Here is a 19,030-nt window from a genome sequence, read left to right as displayed (position 1 = left end):
AGAACGGTACAAGATATGGGCCCTTATTCTGGTTGGTGCGGTAATATCCGCGCGCCTTCGTGCCGCTGATGTTTTGTGTCTGCGCATGTACAGACGCGTCCCTGCGCATGTGCGAGCAGGGCGTACGGCCAAATCCCGCATGAAATGTGAACACTCCGAACAGGGGGTGGAGAGGGGCGTGAAGGGCTATTTGGGCTCATTACCATATGCATACGCCCCGCGTTTCATGGGCGTTCCCATGCAAACGCTGGGCGTACGTATGGTAATGCAGTCGTGACGCACGTGTAGGGGGCGGACATATGACATCGCCAGATGTCAGCTGCCCGCCCAGATCCCTGCTTTTGCACGGAAAAATGTCCGTGTGGTCTGAGGTTGCGGGAGCTGGTGGACCACTCGGTCCTGCATTCGATGGTCTGCGACCATCGAATGATGGGGGAGGTTCCCTGAGATGGAGGAGGCGTATTCCATGAAAAATACACGTGCGGTCCGTTCGGCCAGCATCTTACCGCGTACGGACGGAGTTGGCGATCCGTATGGAAGGCGGGGTTACGCACGCACGGTCCTGGCCGCATGTTCGGATCCGGCCGCACCGATCAGAATAAGGCCCCTGGTGCAGACTAAACAGCAGCAGGACATTTAGCTTCCATGTTTAGTGCCCAGAGATATTGGTTTATTTCCTGTGGCAAGCATTACCTACCTGGTTATACTTCCAGATATGCAGTTATCGCCAGCAGTAAGCCTGAGGCTACTGTAGCCCAGAAGAACTAGCCAACCTCCAGAGGGTACTAGAGGAAGTCCACATCAAGCACACCTTTCATGTTGGCTGCTTCTCTGCATTGCCCTTGCTGTGCCTGCCTCTGCCAGCTCATCTATAGCCAGTTCCTGCCGGGTGTGGTACAGGGGTCCGACAGTCGAGATCCCGACAGTCATTAGCCTGATGTCTGGATCCCGACTGTCCGGACCCAGACAGCACGTTGAGTGCAACTAAGCCCCTTGCAGTCTCGCAGCGCTCACCACCTATTCTATTCTCCCTCTATGGGGGTCGTGGACCCCCACGAGGAAAAATAGCAGGTGGCCATCGGGAACCCGGCTGTCGGTGGTTTGACAGTCGGGATCCCGACGTCGGGTAAATGCCTGTCGGGATCCCGACGTGGGACTAGGGTTACCACCTAGTCCCTTTAATTCCGGACACATATTAATTACACAGGTTCTGTGGCTGGCTGACTTCAAGACTCCACTTCACCTGATTTTAAACTGCCACAGAACCTGTGTAATTAACATGTGTCCGGAATTAAAGGGACTAGGTGGTAACCCTACGTGGGACCCCGTCCGGCACCCTTCCTGCCCACCTGTAATGTAGATAAAATGATTATGGACTTGAAGGGAGGGTCCTGCACATGTGAGAACATTAGTGTTACCTGATTATTTGGATACAGACAATTCATTTTGGGTAAATTTCATTATTCTTAAGTAAATAATGAATTTCTCTCTGGGTGTCCGACTGTGAAATAATAAATGTTCCACTCTGTGTTAGTCCTCACTAGAGTACAAGAAGCTGCAGGACACCAGTAGCAGCTACGAATCCCTGGGCCAGGCTCTGAGTAGGAAGAAGAAGGAAGCGGAGTACACCCTGGGCTTCTGGAAGACCTTCCCAGGGAAGATGACGGTGGGCCTGCAACCCTTTTCTACTCTGTACTTAGATATTTCACTTACTCTCTATCTATGTGATTAATGTGTGTGTATGCAGGGCTATTTTTCAGCAGGCTCCAGCAGGAACTGAGGCCCTTATTCTAGTTCACTCATTCTGACAAAATAGTTCTTAGATGGACAAAACCATGTGCACTGCAGGTGAGGCAGGTGTTACTTGTGCAGAGATAATTAGATTTGGGTGGGGTTTTGCAGTGCACATGGTTTTGTCCGTCTAAGAAATATTTTGTCAGAAAGAGTGAACTAGAAGAAGGGCCTCAGTTCCTGCTGGAGCCTGCTGAAAAATAGCCCTGTGTGTATGTATGTATGTATGTATGTATGTATGTGTGTGTGTGTGTGTGTGTGTGTGTGTGTATATATACGTGTGTGTGTATATATATATATATATATATATATACACACTAGTAAGCCCGCTCAGAGCAAAAGCTGGCGTGTTACAGTACCTTCTGTGTTTTGTGCATGTGTGAGAAAGATGTAGTGTCACTCTCTGCCAGCAGATGGCAGGGTTTCGGAGACTCAGAGACACCACTAGACATATTTATTTATTTACAGTGTCTTATATAGTGCAGAAGATTCTGTTACAGTGTCTTATATAGCGCAGCAGAATCCGTTACAGCGTCTTATATAGCGCAGAAGATTCTGTTACAGTGTCTTATATAGCGCAGCAGATTCCGTTACAGTGTTTTATATAGCGCAGCAGAATCCGTTACAGTGTCTTATATAGCGCAGCAGATTCCGTTACAGGGTCTTATATAGCGCAGCAGATTCCGTAGTGTATTATAGCGGCGCCCCGATGCACATCGCGCAATGTTTTTATCGCATGCCATGCACCCGATAGCATGCGTTGCGACGCGATTTTTGCCCCCTATGCGATGAAACATTGTATAAGCACCCTAAAGGGTGCTTTTAAGCACCCAAATGGGTGCTTACAATGTTAAATGCACCCCCACGCCACCCCCCACTATAAACGTAAACCAGAAGCATGGCGAGCGCAGCGAGCCCGCGTCCCCCGACCTTTTCATACCCCCACTATCCACGTCGGCGTGGAGTTGAGAATATAAAGTGTGGCGAGCCACCGAGCCCGAAGCGTGGCGAGCCCCACGAGGGGAGGCGGATACCTGTGAAGCCCGCGAGGGGATGCCGATACCTGTGAAGGTATCCGCGTCCCCACGCGGGGATCGCTGCGCTCGCCACGCTTCAGGCTCGCCACACTTTCTATTCTCAACTCCACGCCGACGTGGATAGTGGGAGTATGAAAAGGTGGGAGGACGCGTTGCGCTCGCCACGCTTCGGGTTCACGTTTATAGTTGGGGGGGGGGGGTTGGCATGGGGGTGAATTTCACATTGTAAGCACCCATTAGGGTGCTTATACAATTTTTAATCGCATCGCATTGTATGGTATTGTATGCCATACACAATGTCATACAATTTTAAAATTGTATGACATTGTACAATATCGCGTCGCATCGCATACCATCGCATGCCTTATGGTATGCGATGCGATGGGCGCCGCTATAATACACAAGTACCGATTCCGTTACAGTGTCTTATATAGCGCAGCAGATTCCGTTACAGTGTCTTATATAGCGCAGCAGATTCCGTTACAGGGTCTTATATAGCGCAGCAGATTCCGTTACAGGGTCTTATATAGCGCAGCAGATTCCGTTACAGTGTCTTATATATCGCAGCAGGTTTCGTTACAGCGTCTTATATAGCGCAGCAGATTCCGTTACAGGGTCTTATATAGCACAGCAGATTCCTTTACAGGGTCTTATATAGCGCAGCAGATTCCGTTACAGTGTCTTATATAGCGCAGCAGATTCCGTTACAGTGTCTTATATAGCGCAGCAGATTCCGTTACAGGGTCTTATATAGCGCAGCAGATTCCGTTACAGCGTCTTATATAGCGCAGCAGATTCCGTTACAGCGTCTTATATAGTGCAGCAGATTCCGTTACAGTGTCTTATACAGCGCAGCAGATTCCGTTACAGTGTCTTATATAGCGCAGCAGATTCCGTTACAGCGTCTTATAAAGCGCAGCAGATTCCGTTACAGGGTCTTATATAGCGCAGCAGATTCCATTACAGCGTCTTATATAGTGCAGCAGATTCCGTTACAGTGTCTTATATAGCGCAGCAGGTTCCGTTACAGCGTCTTATATAGCGCAGCAGATTCCGTTACAGTGTATTATATAGCGCAGCAGATTCCGTTACAGTGTCTTATATAGCTCAGCAGATTCTGTTACAGTGTCTTATATAGCTCAGCAGATTCCGTTACAGTGTCTTATATAGCGCAGCAGATTCCGTTACAGTCTCTTATATAGCGCAGCAGATTCTGTTACAGTGTCTTATGTAGCGCATCAGATTCCATTACAGTGTCTTATATAGCGCAGCAGATTCTGTTACAGTGTCTTAAATAGTGCAGCAGATTCCGTTACAGTGTCTAATATAGTGCAGCAGATTATTCCTGCCCACGTACAGAGTGGTACACACCGGCAGCATATGGGCACAGCTCGGTAGCTTATTCCTGCCCACGTGCAGAGTGGTACACACCGGCAGCATATGGGCACAGCTCGGTAGCTTATTCCTGCCCACGTGCAGAGTGGTACACACCAGCAACATATGGGCACATCTCGGTAGCTTATTCCCGCCCACGTGCAGAGTGGTACACACAGGCAGCATATGGGCACAGCTCGGTAGCTTATTCCTGCCCACGTGCAGAGTGGTACACATCGGCAGCATGTGGGCACGGCTCGGTAGCTTTTTCCTGCCCACATGGAGAGTGGTACACACCGGCAGCATATGGGCAGGGCTCCGTAGCTTATTCCTGCCCACGTGCAAAGTGGTACACATCGGCAGCATATGGGCACGGCTCGGTAGCTTATTCCTGCCCACGTGCAGAGTGGTACCCACCGGCAGCATATGGGCACAGCTCGGTAGCTTATTCCTGCCCACGTACAAAGAGGTACACACTGGCAGTATATGGGCCATGGCTCAGTATCTTATTCCCGCCCACGTGCAGAGTGGTACACATCGGCAGCATATGGACACAGCTCGGTAGCTTATTCTTGCCCACGTACAGAGTGGTACACACCGGCAGCATATGGACACAGCTCGGTAGCTTATTCCTGCCCACGTGCAGAGTGGTACACACTGGCAGCATATGGGCACGGCTCGGTAGCTTATTCCTGCCCACTGCAGAGAGGTACACACCGGCAGCATATGGGCACAGCTCGGTAGCTTATTCCTGCCCACGTGCAGAGTGGTACACATCGGCAGCATTTGGGCACAGCTCGGTAGCTTATTCCTGCCCACTGCAGAGAGGTACACACTGGCAGCAAATGGGCACAGCTCGGTAGCTTATTCCTGCCCACTGCAGAGAGGTACACACCGGCAGCATATGGGCAGGGCTCGGTAGCTTATTCCTGCCCAGGTGCAAAGTGGTACACATCGGCAGCATATGGGCACGGCTCGGTAGCTTATTCCTGCCCACGTGCAGAGTGGTACCCACCGGCAGCATATGGGCACAGCTCGGTAGCTTATTCCTGCCCACGTACAGAGAGGTACACACCGGCACTATATGGGCACGGCTCGGTACCTTTTTCCTGCCCACGTGCAGAGTGGTACACATCGGCAGCATACCAGTTGTAAGTGGGGATTAGTGACAGAATTGTGTACATGAGCAGGTAAGGGTGCACTCACTGTGTGATTGTGGGCAGAGAGAGATCACTCCCCTCATGTAATCACTGATCCTCTCCTGGCGAAAATCCTTCCTGGACCTGGAGTTATGTTGCAGCAGGTTCTCAAACTCCATACCCCAAACAGTTCATATTCTCCAGGTCTCTACACAGAATCACACATGGAATAAATAGCTTCAACTTTTAGATCTTTTAAAATGTGTTGGTAAATAATGCGTACATAATAATGCGTATGTGTCAGTGAGTAATGAGTGTACCTGCGCACCTGCTGGGTCACCTGGGAAATGTGTCAGTGAGTAATGAGTGCACCAGTGCCCCTGCTGCGTGACCTGGGAAATATGTGAGTGAGTAATGAGTGCACCTGTGCCCCTGCTGGGTGACCTGGGAAATGTGTCAGTGAGTAATGAGTGCACCTGTATCCCTGCTGGGTGACCTGGGAAATGTGTCAGTGAGTAATGAGTGCACCTGTACCCCTGCTGCGTGACCTGGGAAATGTGTCAGTGAGTAATGAGTGCACCTGTACCCCTGCTGCGTGACCTGGGAAATGTGTCAGTGAGTAATGAGTGCACCTGTATCCCTGCTGCGTGACCTGGGAAATGTGTCAGTGAGTAATGAGTGCACCTGTACCCCTGCTGCGTGACCTGGGAAATGTGTCAGTGAGTAATGAGTGAACCTGTGCCCCTGATGGGTGACCTGGGAAATGTGTTAGTGAGTAATGAGTGCACCTGTGCTCCTGCTGCGTGACCTGGGAAATGTGTCAGTGAGTAATGAGTGCACCTGTGCTCCTGCTGCGTGACCTGGGAAATGTGTCAGTGAGTAATGATTGCACCTGTGCTCCTGCTGGGTTACCTGGGAAATGTGTTAGTGAGTAATGAGTGCACCAGTGCCCCTGATGGGTGACCTAGGAACTGTGTACGTTCGGATGGGCGGTGGAGGGCGTTTCAGGTGCGATCCAACCAGAATCAGGACCTTAGTGCTCATGATGGAAATGTTGTTCCTATGATTTTTTTATCATTCCCCCGCACTATTAAGTGTCAGTAAATTGTGCATTTAATATTGAGATGTATGAAGTGCTTGCAGCTGCTATGGGCCATACCATGGTGCGATTTGGCCTTTTCTACATTTTTTTGTCCCATCTGGCCAATAAATTTAGTGAAAGTGTCAAATCGGAAGTAATTTATTTCCAATTACGATCCGATGCGCAGTCCTGTGCGTCATATCCAGAGATGGCCAGGCAGCTGCAAGGATGTATCATATCCCAGAGCAGAGAATGGTGTGATGGAACCGATGGACAGCTGCCAGGGTATCGCATGCGAGGCTAGGACATGTGTACTAGAATTTCTATATACAGTATATGTGATGTCCATCCCCCGTTCTCTTGCAGGACTCTCTGAGGAAGCCAGAACGACGTCTGATCTGTGAGAGCAGCAACCGGGGGCTGGGTTTGCAGCATGCCGGCCGCTTCTCAGTAAACTGGTTTATCCTTTTCAATGATGCCCTTGTTCATGCCCAGGTAACACTTTCCTTTCTGCCCAGATATTACCCTGCCACCTGCTAGATTCATGTGCTGGTAATCTGTAATCATCCGCCTTCATCTTTCCTAGCACTAATGCCCCTTTCACATCGAACCTCAGACCCAGGTTATTGCTGGGTTGTTGCTGGGTCGAGGTGCGGTGAGAAACTTTATAACCCTGGTCGCGCAACCCGGCAATTTGATCCAGGTTATAAGAAGGGTTAAACACAGATCGCCCCCTGTATAATGGGCAACCCGGGTTTAATGTGAATACGGCGGCATTAATGGCTGAACTTTATTTACATTTATTTCCCATAGAATTCATGAAAGCTGAGGATGATTCTGAAAGTTGTGCATGTCCGTTCCACCCCTTACACCTAAATTCCAGGTCTGACCTGCTGTAGAACAATGCTCCAAATTCTGGAACGTCCCTTTGTAAACACGGTTCTGACCCAGGTTCTGACCCAGGTTATTCCTGGGTCAGAGCTGTTTACACTGCACACTGTTGCAGTAGCACAAGCGTCCTCTCAGCAGCAGCTTCAAGACAGATTATGTCTCCGCCCCCTGATGTCACTGGCCCCACCCCCAGTTCAGGGGCAGCAGGAATGTCAGTAGTTTGACATTCTGTGCAAGCCGCAGGTATCTAGATATCCCGTTTAGATTGCCTCCTAACCCAGGTCCTTCCCACAACCAATCCTGCAAGATAGCCGACCATAACCCTTTTCCACTGAGCTGTAACCCAATCCAGGTTACAGCGGCTGTGGCGAAGGGGTATTAAATCCTCAGTCTGGTACATCACAAAAGTTAGCAGAACTGGGTGGCCTAGTTCTGTGATGTAGAGTTATTAATGCCTTAGAACCCCGTCTATAATGTTTGAACTTTAGTTAAAATAAAATCTACCACCAACATGTACACAAATCTGGCCTGCACCAGTCATCTCCATAGAAGGAATACTGCATTCTGCTGAGCGGGCGGGAGAGGAGACGCCGTGTACTAGTAATGTGCCCTCAGGTGACTGCTGAGGGGGCGGGAGAGGAGACGCCGTGTGCTAGTAATGTGCCCTCATGTGACTGCTGAGGGCGGGAGAGGAGACTCTGTGTGCTAGTAATGTGCCCTCAGGTGACTGCTGAGGGCGGGAGAGGAGATGCCGTGTGCAAGTAATGTGCCCTCAGGTGACGGCTGAAGTCATCTCTTACTCTGTTTTCTCCACTCTCTATACAGTTCTCTACACACCACATTTTCCCCCTTTCTACGCTGTGGGTGGAGCCTGTGTCAGAGGAAGTAGCTGGCGTGTGAGTATAATTATTGGATGCAAGTTTGCCTTTTCTCACAGTAAATGGGTATTCTGAGGACTGTTATGTGGGCATTTCCCATGTTCTAGTTCATACCCTCCAACATGACCCATTCCATTCGGTACACAATGCTCTGTTCCTGGACGTCCCTGGTAATGTATGATTGCCAGCACCTGTGTGGAACTAGGTAATTGAAGAGAAGGGTGTTTCAACACAGGTGATGGCAATCATACATTACAAGGGACGTCCAGGAACAGAGCATTGTGTACCGAATGGAATGGGTCATGTTGGAGGGTATGCTAGTTCTATCCCTGCTCTAGAATAAAATAATATAAACTGACCCATTTTTTTCACGTTATGACCTATAAAGATGGAACAGCTGGTTCAATATGTTTCTTCTTATGAGAGGTAGCCAACGGCGGCCTTCCAGCGTGGTTGTATCTGGTATAGTAACGGCTGTGCTGACAGTGGCTCACATACTATACATTTCATACACCATTTTACCTGAGTAAGCAGATATTTCTGTTATTGTGTTAATACCCCCATACATCGGCCTGCTGTTTCCCCGACTTCCTGATACCACCCCAACTGCTGATTGGTGGCCAACAATAGTTGTGATCCCTCAGGGAAATAAAAAGGGATACGCAGATTCAGGTGGGATTGGTAAATCGAGATCTTTTACTTGATGAATATTCCCCAAGGCACTGGGAATGTGAAATTATGACAGTCTGTATTTGTACCCAGTAATCATATACTGTACATATAGACTTCCTACAGTCCTTTGCCTTGTACCCAATCATCATATACTGTACATATAGACTTCCTACAGTACTTTGCCTTGTACCCAGTCATCATATATTGTACATATAGACTTCCTACAGTACTTTGCCTTGTACCCACCCGGTCATCATATATTGTACATATAGACTTCCTACAGTACTTTGCCTTGTACCCGGTCATCATATACTGTACATATAGACTTCCAACAGTACTTTGCCTTGTACCCAGTCATCATATACTGTACATATAGACTTCCTACAGTACTTTGCCTTGTACCCAGTCATCATATATTGTACATATAGACTTCCTACAGTACTTTGCCTTGTACCCACCCGGTCATCATATACTGTATATATAGACTTCCTACAGTACTTTGCCTTGTACCCGGTCATCATATACTGTACATATAGACTTCCAACAGTACTTTGCCTTGTACCCAGTCATCATATACTGTACATATAGACTTCCTACAGTCCTTAGCCTTGTACCCAGTCATCATATACTGTACATATAGACTTCCTACAGTACTTTGCCCTGTATCCAGTCATCATACAGTATACTGTACATATAGACTTCCTACAGTCCTTTGCCTTGTACCCAGTCATCATATACTGTACATATAGACTTCCTACAGTCATTTGCCTTGTATCCAGTCATCATATACTGTACATATAGACTTCCTACAGTACTTTGCCTTGTACCCGGTCATCATATATTGTACATATAGACTTCCTACAGTCCTTTGCCTTGTACCCAGTCATCATATATTGTACATATAGACTTCCTATATATACACTTTGCCTTGTACCCAGTCATCATATACTGTACATATAGACTCCTACAGTCCTTTGCCTTGTATCCGGTCATCATATATTATACATATAGACTTCCTACAGTACTTTGCCTTGTACCCGGTCATCATATATTGTACATATAGACTTCCTACAGTACTTTGCCTTGTACCCAATCATCATATACTGTACATATAGACTTCCTACAGTCCTTTGCCTTGTACCCAGTCATCATATACTGTACATATAGACTTCCTACAGTCCTTAGCCTTGTACCCAGTCATCATATACTGTACATATAGACTTCCTACAGTACTTTGCCCTGTATCCAGTCATCATACAGTATACTGTACATATAGACTTCCTACAGTCCTTTGCCTTGTACCCAGTCATCATATACTGTACATATAGACTTCCTACAGTCATTTGCCTTGTATCCAGTCATCATATACTGTACATATAGACTTCCTACAGTACTTTGCCTTGTACCCGGTCATCATATATTGTACATATAGACTTCCTACAGTCCTTTGCCTTGTACCCAGTCATCATATATTGTACATATAGACTTCCTATATATACACTTTGCCTTGTACCCAGTCATCATATACTGTACATATAGACTCCTACAGTCCTTTGCCTTGTATCCGGTCATCATATATTATACATATAGACTTCCTACAGTACTTTGCCTTGTACCCGGTCATCATATATTGTACATATAGACTTCCTACAGTACTTTGCCTTGTACCCAATCATCATATACTGTACATATAGACTTCCTACAGTCCTTTGCCTTGTACCCAGTCATCATATACTGTACATATAGACTCCTTCAGTCCTTTGCCTTGTATCCGGTCATCATATATTATACATATAGACTTCCTACAGTACTTTGCCTTGTACCCGGTCATCATATATTGTACATATAGACTTCCTACAGTACTTTGCCTTGTACCCAATCATCATATACTGTACATATAGACTTCCTACAGTCCTTTGCCTTGTACCCAATCATCATATACTGTACATATAGACTTCCTACAGTCCTTTGCCTTGTACCCAGTCATCATATACTGTACATATAGACTCCTACAGTCCTTTGCCTTGTATCCGGTTATCATATATTATACATATAGACTTCCTACAGTACTTTGCCTTGTACCCGGTCATCATATACTGTACATATAGACTTCCTACAGTCCTTTGCCTTGTACCCAATCATCATATACTGTACATATAGACTTCCTACAGTACTTTGCCTTGTACCCAGTCATCATATATTGTACATATAGACTTCCTACAGTACTTTGCCTTGTACCCGGTCATCATATATTGTACATATAGACTTCCTACAGTACTTTGCCTTGTACCCGGTCATCATATACTGTACATATAGACTTCCAACAGTACTTTGCCTTGTACCCAGTCATCATATACTGTACATATAGACTTCCTACAGTCCTTTGCCTTGTACCCAGTCATCATATACTGTACATATAGACTTCCTACAGTACTTTGCCCTGTATCCAGTCATCATACAGTATATTGTACATATAGACTTCCTACAGTCCTTTGCCTTGTACCCAATCATCATATACTGTATATATAGACTTCCTACAGTACTTTGCCTTGTACCCAGTCATCATATACTGTACATATAGACTTCCAACAGTACTTTGCCTTGTACCCAGTCATCATATACTGTACATATAGACTTCCTACAGTCCTTTGCCTTGTACCCAGTCATCATGTACTGTACATATAGACTCCTATAGTCCTTTGCCTTGTATCCGGTCATCATATATTATACATATAGACTTCCTACAGTACTTTGCCTTGTACCCGGTCATCATATACTGTACATATAGACTTCCTACAGTCCTTTGCCTTGTACCCAATCATCATATACTGTACATATAGACTTCCTACAGTACTTTCCATTGTACCCAGTCATCATATATTGTACATATAGACTTCCTACAGTACTTTGCCTTGTACCCGGTCATCATATATTGTACATATAGACTTCCTACAGTACTTTTCCTTGTACCCGGTCATCATATACTGTACATATAGACTTCCTACAGTACTTTGCCCTGTATCCAGTCATCATACAGTATATTGTACATATAGACTTCCTACAGTCCTTTGCCTTGTACCCAGTCATCATATACTGTACATATAGACTTCCTACAGTCCTTTGCCTTGTACCCAGTCATCATATACTGTACATATAGACTTCCTACAGTCATTTGCCTTGTACCCAGTCATCATATACTGTACATATAGACTCCTACAGTCCTTTGCCTTGTATCCGGTCATCATATATTATACATATAGACTTCCTACAGTACTTTGCCTTGTACCCGGTCATCATATATTGTACATATAGACTTCCTACAGTACTTTGCCTTGTACCCAATCATCATATACTGTACATATAGACTTCCTACAGTCCTTTGCCTTGTACCCAATCATCATATACTGTACATATAGACTTCCTACAGTCCTTTGCCTTGTACCCAGTCATCATATACTGTACATATAGACTCCTACAGTCCTTTGCCTTGTATCCGGTCATCATATATTATACATATAGACTTCCTACAGTACTTTGCCTTGTACCCGGTCATCATATACTGTACATATAGACTTCCTACAGTCCTTTGCCTTGTACCCAATCATCATATACTGTACATATAGACTTCCTACAGTACTTTGCCTTGTACCCAGTCATCACATATTGTACATATAGACTTCCTACAGTACTTTGCCTTGTACCCGGTCATCATATATTGTACATATAGACTTCCTACAGTACTTTGCCTTGTACCCGGTCATCATATACTGTACATATAGACTTCCAACAGTACTTTGCCTTGTACCCAGTCATCATATACTGTACATATAGACTTCCTACAGTCCTTTGCCTTGTACCCAGTCATCATATACTGTACATATAGACTTCCTACAGTACTTTGCCCTGTATCCAGTCATCATACAGTATATTGTACATATAGACTTCCTACAGTCCTTTGCCTTGTACCCAATCATCATATACTGTATATATAGACTTCCTACAGTACTTTGCCTTGTACCCAGTCATCATATACTGTACATATAGACTTCCAACAGTACTTTGCCTTGTACCCAGTCATCATATACTGTACATATAGACTTCCTACAGTCCTTTGCCTTGTACCCAGTCATCATATACTGTACATATAGACTTCCTACAGTACTTTGCCTTGTACCCAATCATCATATACTGTACATATAGACTTCCTACAGTCCTTTGCCTTGTACCCAATCATCATATACTGTACATATAGACTTCCTACAGTCCTTTGCCTTGTACCCAGTCATCATATACTGTACATATAGACTCCTACAGTCCTTTGCCTTGTATCCGGTCATCATATATTATACATATAGACTTCCTACAGTACTTTGCCTTGTACCCGGTCATCATATACTGTACATATAGACTTCCTACAGTCCTTTGCCTTGTACCCAATCATCATATACTGTACATATAGACTTCCTACAGTACTTTGCCTTGTACCCAGTCATCACATATTGTACATATAGACTTCCTACAGTACTTTGCCTTGTACCCGGTCATCATATATTGTACATATAGACTTCCTACAGTACTTTGCCTTGTACCCGGTCATCATATACTGTACATATAGACTTCCAACAGTACTTTGCCTTGTACCCAGTCATCATATACTGTACATATAGACTTCCTACAGTCCTTTGCCTTGTACCCAGTCATCATATACTGTACATATAGACTTCCTACAGTACTTTGCCCTGTATCCAGTCATCATACAGTATATTGTACATATAGACTTCCTACAGTCCTTTGCCTTGTACCCAATCATCATATACTGTATATATAGACTTCCTACAGTACTTTGCCTTGTACCCAGTCATCATATACTGTACATATAGACTTCCAACAGTACTTTGCCTTGTACCCAGTCATCATATACTGTACATATAGACTTCCTACAGTCCTTTGCCTTGTACCCAGTCATCATATACTGTACATATAGACTTCCTACAGTACTTTGCCCTGTATCCAGTCATCATACAGTATATTGTACATATAGACTTCCTACAGTCCTTTGCCTTGTACCCAGTCATCATATACTGTACATATAGACTTCCTACAGTACTTTGCCTTGTACCCGGTCATCATATATTGTACATATAGACTTCCTACAGTCCTTTGCTTTGTACCCAGTCATCATATACTGTACATATAGACTTCCTACAGTCATTTGCCTTGTATCCAGTCATCATATACTGTACATATAGACTTCCTACAGTACTTTGCCTTGTACCCGGTCATCATATATTGTACCTATAGACTTCCTACAGTTCTTTGCCTTGTACCCGGTCATCATATACTGCACATATAGACTTCCTACAGTCCTTTGCCTTGTACCCGGTCATCATGTACTGTACATAAAGACTTCCTACAGTCCTTTGCCTTGTACCCAGTCATCATGTACTGTACATATAGACTTCCTACAGTCCTTTGCCTTGTACCCAGTCATCATGTACTGTACATATAGACTTCCTACAGTACTTTGCCCTGTATCCAGTCATCATACAGTATATTGTACATATAGACTTCCTACAGTCCTTTGCCTTGTACCCAGTCATCATATACTGTATAGATTGTAAGCTTGCGAGCAGGGCCCTCCTACATTTTGACTGTCTGTAAATACCCTGTTTTGTTGTATCACTGTCTGCTATTGTAAAGCGCAACAGAATATGCTGCGCTATATAAGAAACTGTTAATAAATAATAATAAATAAATATATTGTACATATAGACTGTCTGGGGACAGAGAACAGCACTGTGCACTGGTGGGCGCTCACTTACTGTACATTTCGCTTCTATTGTTTTATGGGGGGTAAATGGATCCCCCCCCCCCCCCAACGTGTCTCTGGTGCTGCGGAAGGGTAACTAAAAGGTGTCCGCAGACCAGGAGGGAAAACATGTATATGAGAAATTAAGAAAAATCTTAAGTTGGGCCAAGTATGTGCTATTTCTGTGGGTATGCGGATGCTCATATTACACAGTGTTGGCCATCTTTTTATTTGTGTTCTGGGATGTATGGGATTGCCAACGGTTTGAACACTACTGATGTGTCTGATGATAAGGTGGTTGCTGTGTGTCTCTTCCAGGAATGGCTTAAAGATCACCTCCCCAGAGGAGCAGCTGACATTGGTGGCATTGTCACCACAGGAGAAGGTAATCCAGTACTAGGGGAGTCTGCTGAAATCCCAAACACTCGCGTATAATTACGTTTAGTAAATAAGAACACATACACATTTCTCATTTATCCCTATGACACATTTGACTTGTGCTTATCAATGTACTAATGCTATTACACAGCACATTGCCGCATTCTAGATGGGACTGTAATGTCCTAAAATACTATGCTTCATGTCACTTTGATGATTGGCGCATGCACAGGTGCAGTCACACAGATGGGAGCTGTCACGTAGCACTAATGTCTGCTCTCCTGCGGTCTATTTGGTTGTAGTACAATGCGTTCTGTAACAGGTTGTTTATTGCTTTGTGCTGCAGACCAAGTGGCTCCGAGCCATCAGCCAGGCAGTGGACCAGGCTCTAAGGGGAGTGCACGAAGCTTTGCCTCTCACAAGTGGGAGCATTGTATGGCAGGATCCCCCTCTGTCGCGCAGTGCCAAGTACACCTTCTACAAGGATCCACGACTGAAAGATGCCACATATGAGGGTCGCTGGCTAACTGGAAAACCACATGGAAGGTATATATAGATTAAAACACAGAATTCTCTAATTGTCTGTATCCTTTCTGGGGTACACTGCCAGCTATGAGGTGTACAGACTGGTGGTAACCTGTTAGCGAAGCCCTCCCCGTATTTCCCATCAACTCTCTGGAGCCAATAGGAGCGCAGATAAATGTGTGTGCCCATGGGAGAGGGATAGCTGTGGGCAGCACAATGACCCACGTCCCCCTCTCACTGTGATTAAGACGGGCTCCCTCCCAGTAGTTGGGGATTGGAATCTGTGCATATCTGGAAGGGTTGCAGTCAGTATGGCGGAAGCAATCTTTATTCTTCGGGAGACTTCAGGGGCCACAGGGCTCTGTCTTATCCATTGGGGAACTGATTGTCAAGGTTCTCTCTCCATTTCATCAGTTAGCCATGCATCCCACACCCCTCTATCACCTCAGAATTAACAAGAGTTTGCTTCTTAGCCTCCCGAGGTTCATCCAGGATTCGGTAAGATGGTCGACCGTCATTAAGTCGACATACTGCAAGGTCGACAGGGGTCTAGGTCAACATGGGTCTAGGTCAACAGTCAAAAGGTCGACATGGGGTTTTTCACTGTTTTTTGAGCCGACATGTGCCGACAGGCGGTATTTTATGCCCTACCATCCACTAGGGCGTGGCGGGAGAAAAAAATAGTGTGCCGAGCGCAGCGAGGCAGTGTTCCCGAAGCATTGCGAGCGAAGCGGTGCCCTTAATCCAGTGTCCATGTCGACTATGTCCACATTCGGGTAAAAAAAACAGTGAAAAACCCCATTTCGACCTTTTGACTGTCGACCTAATGCTTGTGTCAGCCTAATGTCATGTCAACCTTGTCCCATGTCGATCTAGACCCCTGTCGACCTTGCAGTATGTTGACCCAACTGTGTCGACCTAATGACCGTCGACCATCTTTAGGTCAACCCAATGATCCACACCCGTTCATCCATGCAGAAGAATATGGTCTTAATGGCCTCTCTGCTGGGCAGACTATGGGCCTTATTCTAGTTCACTCTTTTGGACAAAATCCTTCTTAGATGGACAGTGCAGGTGGGGCAGATGTAACTTGTGCAGAGAGAATTAGATTTGGGTGGGGTTTTACTTCAAAGTGAGATCTATATTGCAGTGTAAAAATAAAGCAGCCAGTACTTACCCTGCACAGAAACAAAATGACTCACCCAAATCTAATTCTCTCTGCACATGTTACATCTGCCCCACCTGCAGTGAACATGGTTTTGTCCATCTAAGGAGGAGTTTGTCAGAAAGAGTGAACTAGAATAAGGCCCTATGTGAGGCCATGTTAGTTACTTGTGTATTCTGCGTGTGGTGGTCCATGGAATGTCTGATTCAGAGCAGTGTCCGGTGGAGGAGGGAGAGGTTCAGGTGACTCAGAGCTGTGAGGATTTGCTTCTCAGTAGGCCGCCCAGGCCTTATTTGGCTAATGTGTCAAACCTTGGACGTTGAGGACCAAGTGGAACATGTGGTTCCCACTGTGTCTCTGCTAAAAACCTAATGAGGGACATTGTAGCTCATTGACCAAGAGGTATATTTTGCCGGTTCTCTTTACCTAGAACGGCGCCCACGATGTCCATCGCGCTCATCGGGGGTAAAAAATCGCGGCCATCGCATGCACTAAAAAAACGGGTGTGACGCAATGCCCGCGATTTCCCATAGGGATCAATGTAAAAAGTGTGATTGGACGCGATTTTACTGTTAAATGCCTCAATGCCCGCGATTTTTCCATAGAAAACAATGTTAAATGGGCCACAGAGCCCAAATAGTCCCCCTGAAGTGTGAAATGGCCCCCACAATTGTTAACACCACCCCACGATCAACGTGAACCCGAAGCGTGGCGAGCGCAGCGAGCCCGCGAGGGGCGGCGGTACGCGTCCTCCGACCTTTTCATACCCCCACTATCCACGTCGGCGTGGAGTTCAGAATAGAATAGTGTGGCGAGCGCAGCGAGCGGACGCGGATACCTGTGAAGCCCGCGAAGGGACGCGTTTACCTGTGAAAGTATCCGCGTCCCCTCGCGGGGCTCGCCACGCTTCGGGCTCGGTGGCTCGCTGTGCTCGCCACACTATTCTATTCTCAACTCCACGCCGACGTGGATAGTGGGGGAATGAAAAGGTCGGAGGACGCGTACCGCCGCCCCTCGATGCCCGCGATGGGCGCCGCGCTAGGTAAAGAGTACCATTTTGCCTATATTGGCAGTCTTCATACCAGGTGTACAAAACTGAGTAGCCGATCATCTCAGAACTGCTGTTTATCCTGGGGAGTTGAGGATTTAAGTGGATAGTTCAGACTTCCTATGTTGCATGGTGCACACATAGTTGGCCTCCACCAGATAAGTGAGTGTCTCTTGGGCAGCGAGTTATGGTCAGTTGTGGAGCCACCTGGACCTTGACAATCGCAATGTATTTCTGGAGAGGTACAGTATTCCTGCTTTGGGATAAGTTTTGCGCACAGTCTCCAATAGGGGCAGTATTGAACATCCTCATGATTGCAAGTGTCCCATAAAATTGGAGTACAGATAAAGGTGCCCATACACTGCTGCAATGTTTCGCAGCAGTGTATGGACACCCAGTACCCTGCGAGCCGCCTGGGACCTTCCTGGGCGGCAGGGGCGCATGCGATCCGTCACAATTTGTTGTGACGGATCGCATGCGTCCTTGCGAGCCGCCCATCTCGCCGCCATGAGGGAGGTCCAAAGTCAGGTAGTCGGACGGGCAGCAGGTCCGACCACCCGACACAGGTCTAATGCGCACAGGACCGCGCATCAGACCCGACGGCATGTCAGGGACAGCCGATTTGGTCCGATTTAACGGCCCGATTGGTCGCAATCGGACGGATTTGGACCAAATCGGCACAGTGTATGGGGGCCTTAACACTTCAGACTCCATCCAGAGGACACTGTACGGCGCCTTTATGTTGTACATTTTGTCTTTTGTTCTATTGTGGTTCTGGTTGAATATACATACCATGTGCTGTTTATAGAATCAGGAGAGTGCTGAATTGTTCTCTGTACAAATAAAACATTGGCTAGTCTCCAACAGATGAAAGGCATTCACTAGAAGCAGAGAAATAAGGCAGGTTTCTCAATAGGCTCAAATAGGTTCCTTGTGTGTGTTCACTGTAAGATCACCGCTGTTTATTCCTGATAGCTCTCTGTGCTTCTTCTAGAGGGGTACTGAGCTGGCCGGATGGAAGGATGTACACTGGGGATTTTCGGAACGGATTGGAGGATGGGTAAAATCTACTTTTATATTACAATAGAGTACCTTATAACCATGACCGCTCTAGTCTTGATGGGTATTTTCTTCTGACAGGTATGGAGAGTACATTATCCCCAACAAAGCCTTAAAGAAGAACGATCGCTATGTTGGGCATTGGAAAGATGGCAAAATGTGTGGCCAGGGCACGTACTGGTA

General features: G+C 46.2%; 1 protein-coding gene across 2 annotated transcripts in view; it reads left to right on the top strand.

The window, feature by feature from the left end:
* Positions 1 to 19,030, top strand: part of ALS2 (alsin Rho guanine nucleotide exchange factor ALS2) — a 149,021-nt gene that overhangs the window by 78,483 nt on the left and 51,508 nt on the right. For both annotated transcript variants that reach the window (XM_083154087.1, XM_083154088.1), the window contains exons 14-20: positions 1,535 to 1,666; positions 6,789 to 6,917; positions 8,139 to 8,209; positions 14,991 to 15,057; positions 15,397 to 15,596; positions 18,783 to 18,848; positions 18,929 to 19,027. In XM_083154087.1, the coding sequence (XP_083010213.1) occupies positions 1,535 to 1,666; positions 6,789 to 6,917; positions 8,139 to 8,209; positions 14,991 to 15,057; positions 15,397 to 15,596; positions 18,783 to 18,848; positions 18,929 to 19,027 (764 nt within the window). The remainder of the gene's footprint in view (positions 1 to 1,534; positions 1,667 to 6,788; positions 6,918 to 8,138; positions 8,210 to 14,990; positions 15,058 to 15,396; positions 15,597 to 18,782; positions 18,849 to 18,928; positions 19,028 to 19,030) is intronic.

The sequence above is a fragment of the Crinia signifera genome, chromosome 7, assembly GCF_055691185.1.
Source record: "Crinia signifera chromosome 7, ASM5569118v1, whole genome shotgun sequence".
Taxonomy (NCBI): Eukaryota; Metazoa; Chordata; class Amphibia; order Anura; family Myobatrachidae; genus Crinia; species Crinia signifera.
The sequence above is the reverse complement of the archived record's forward strand: the minus strand, read 5'-3'. Positions and strand labels throughout refer to the sequence as shown.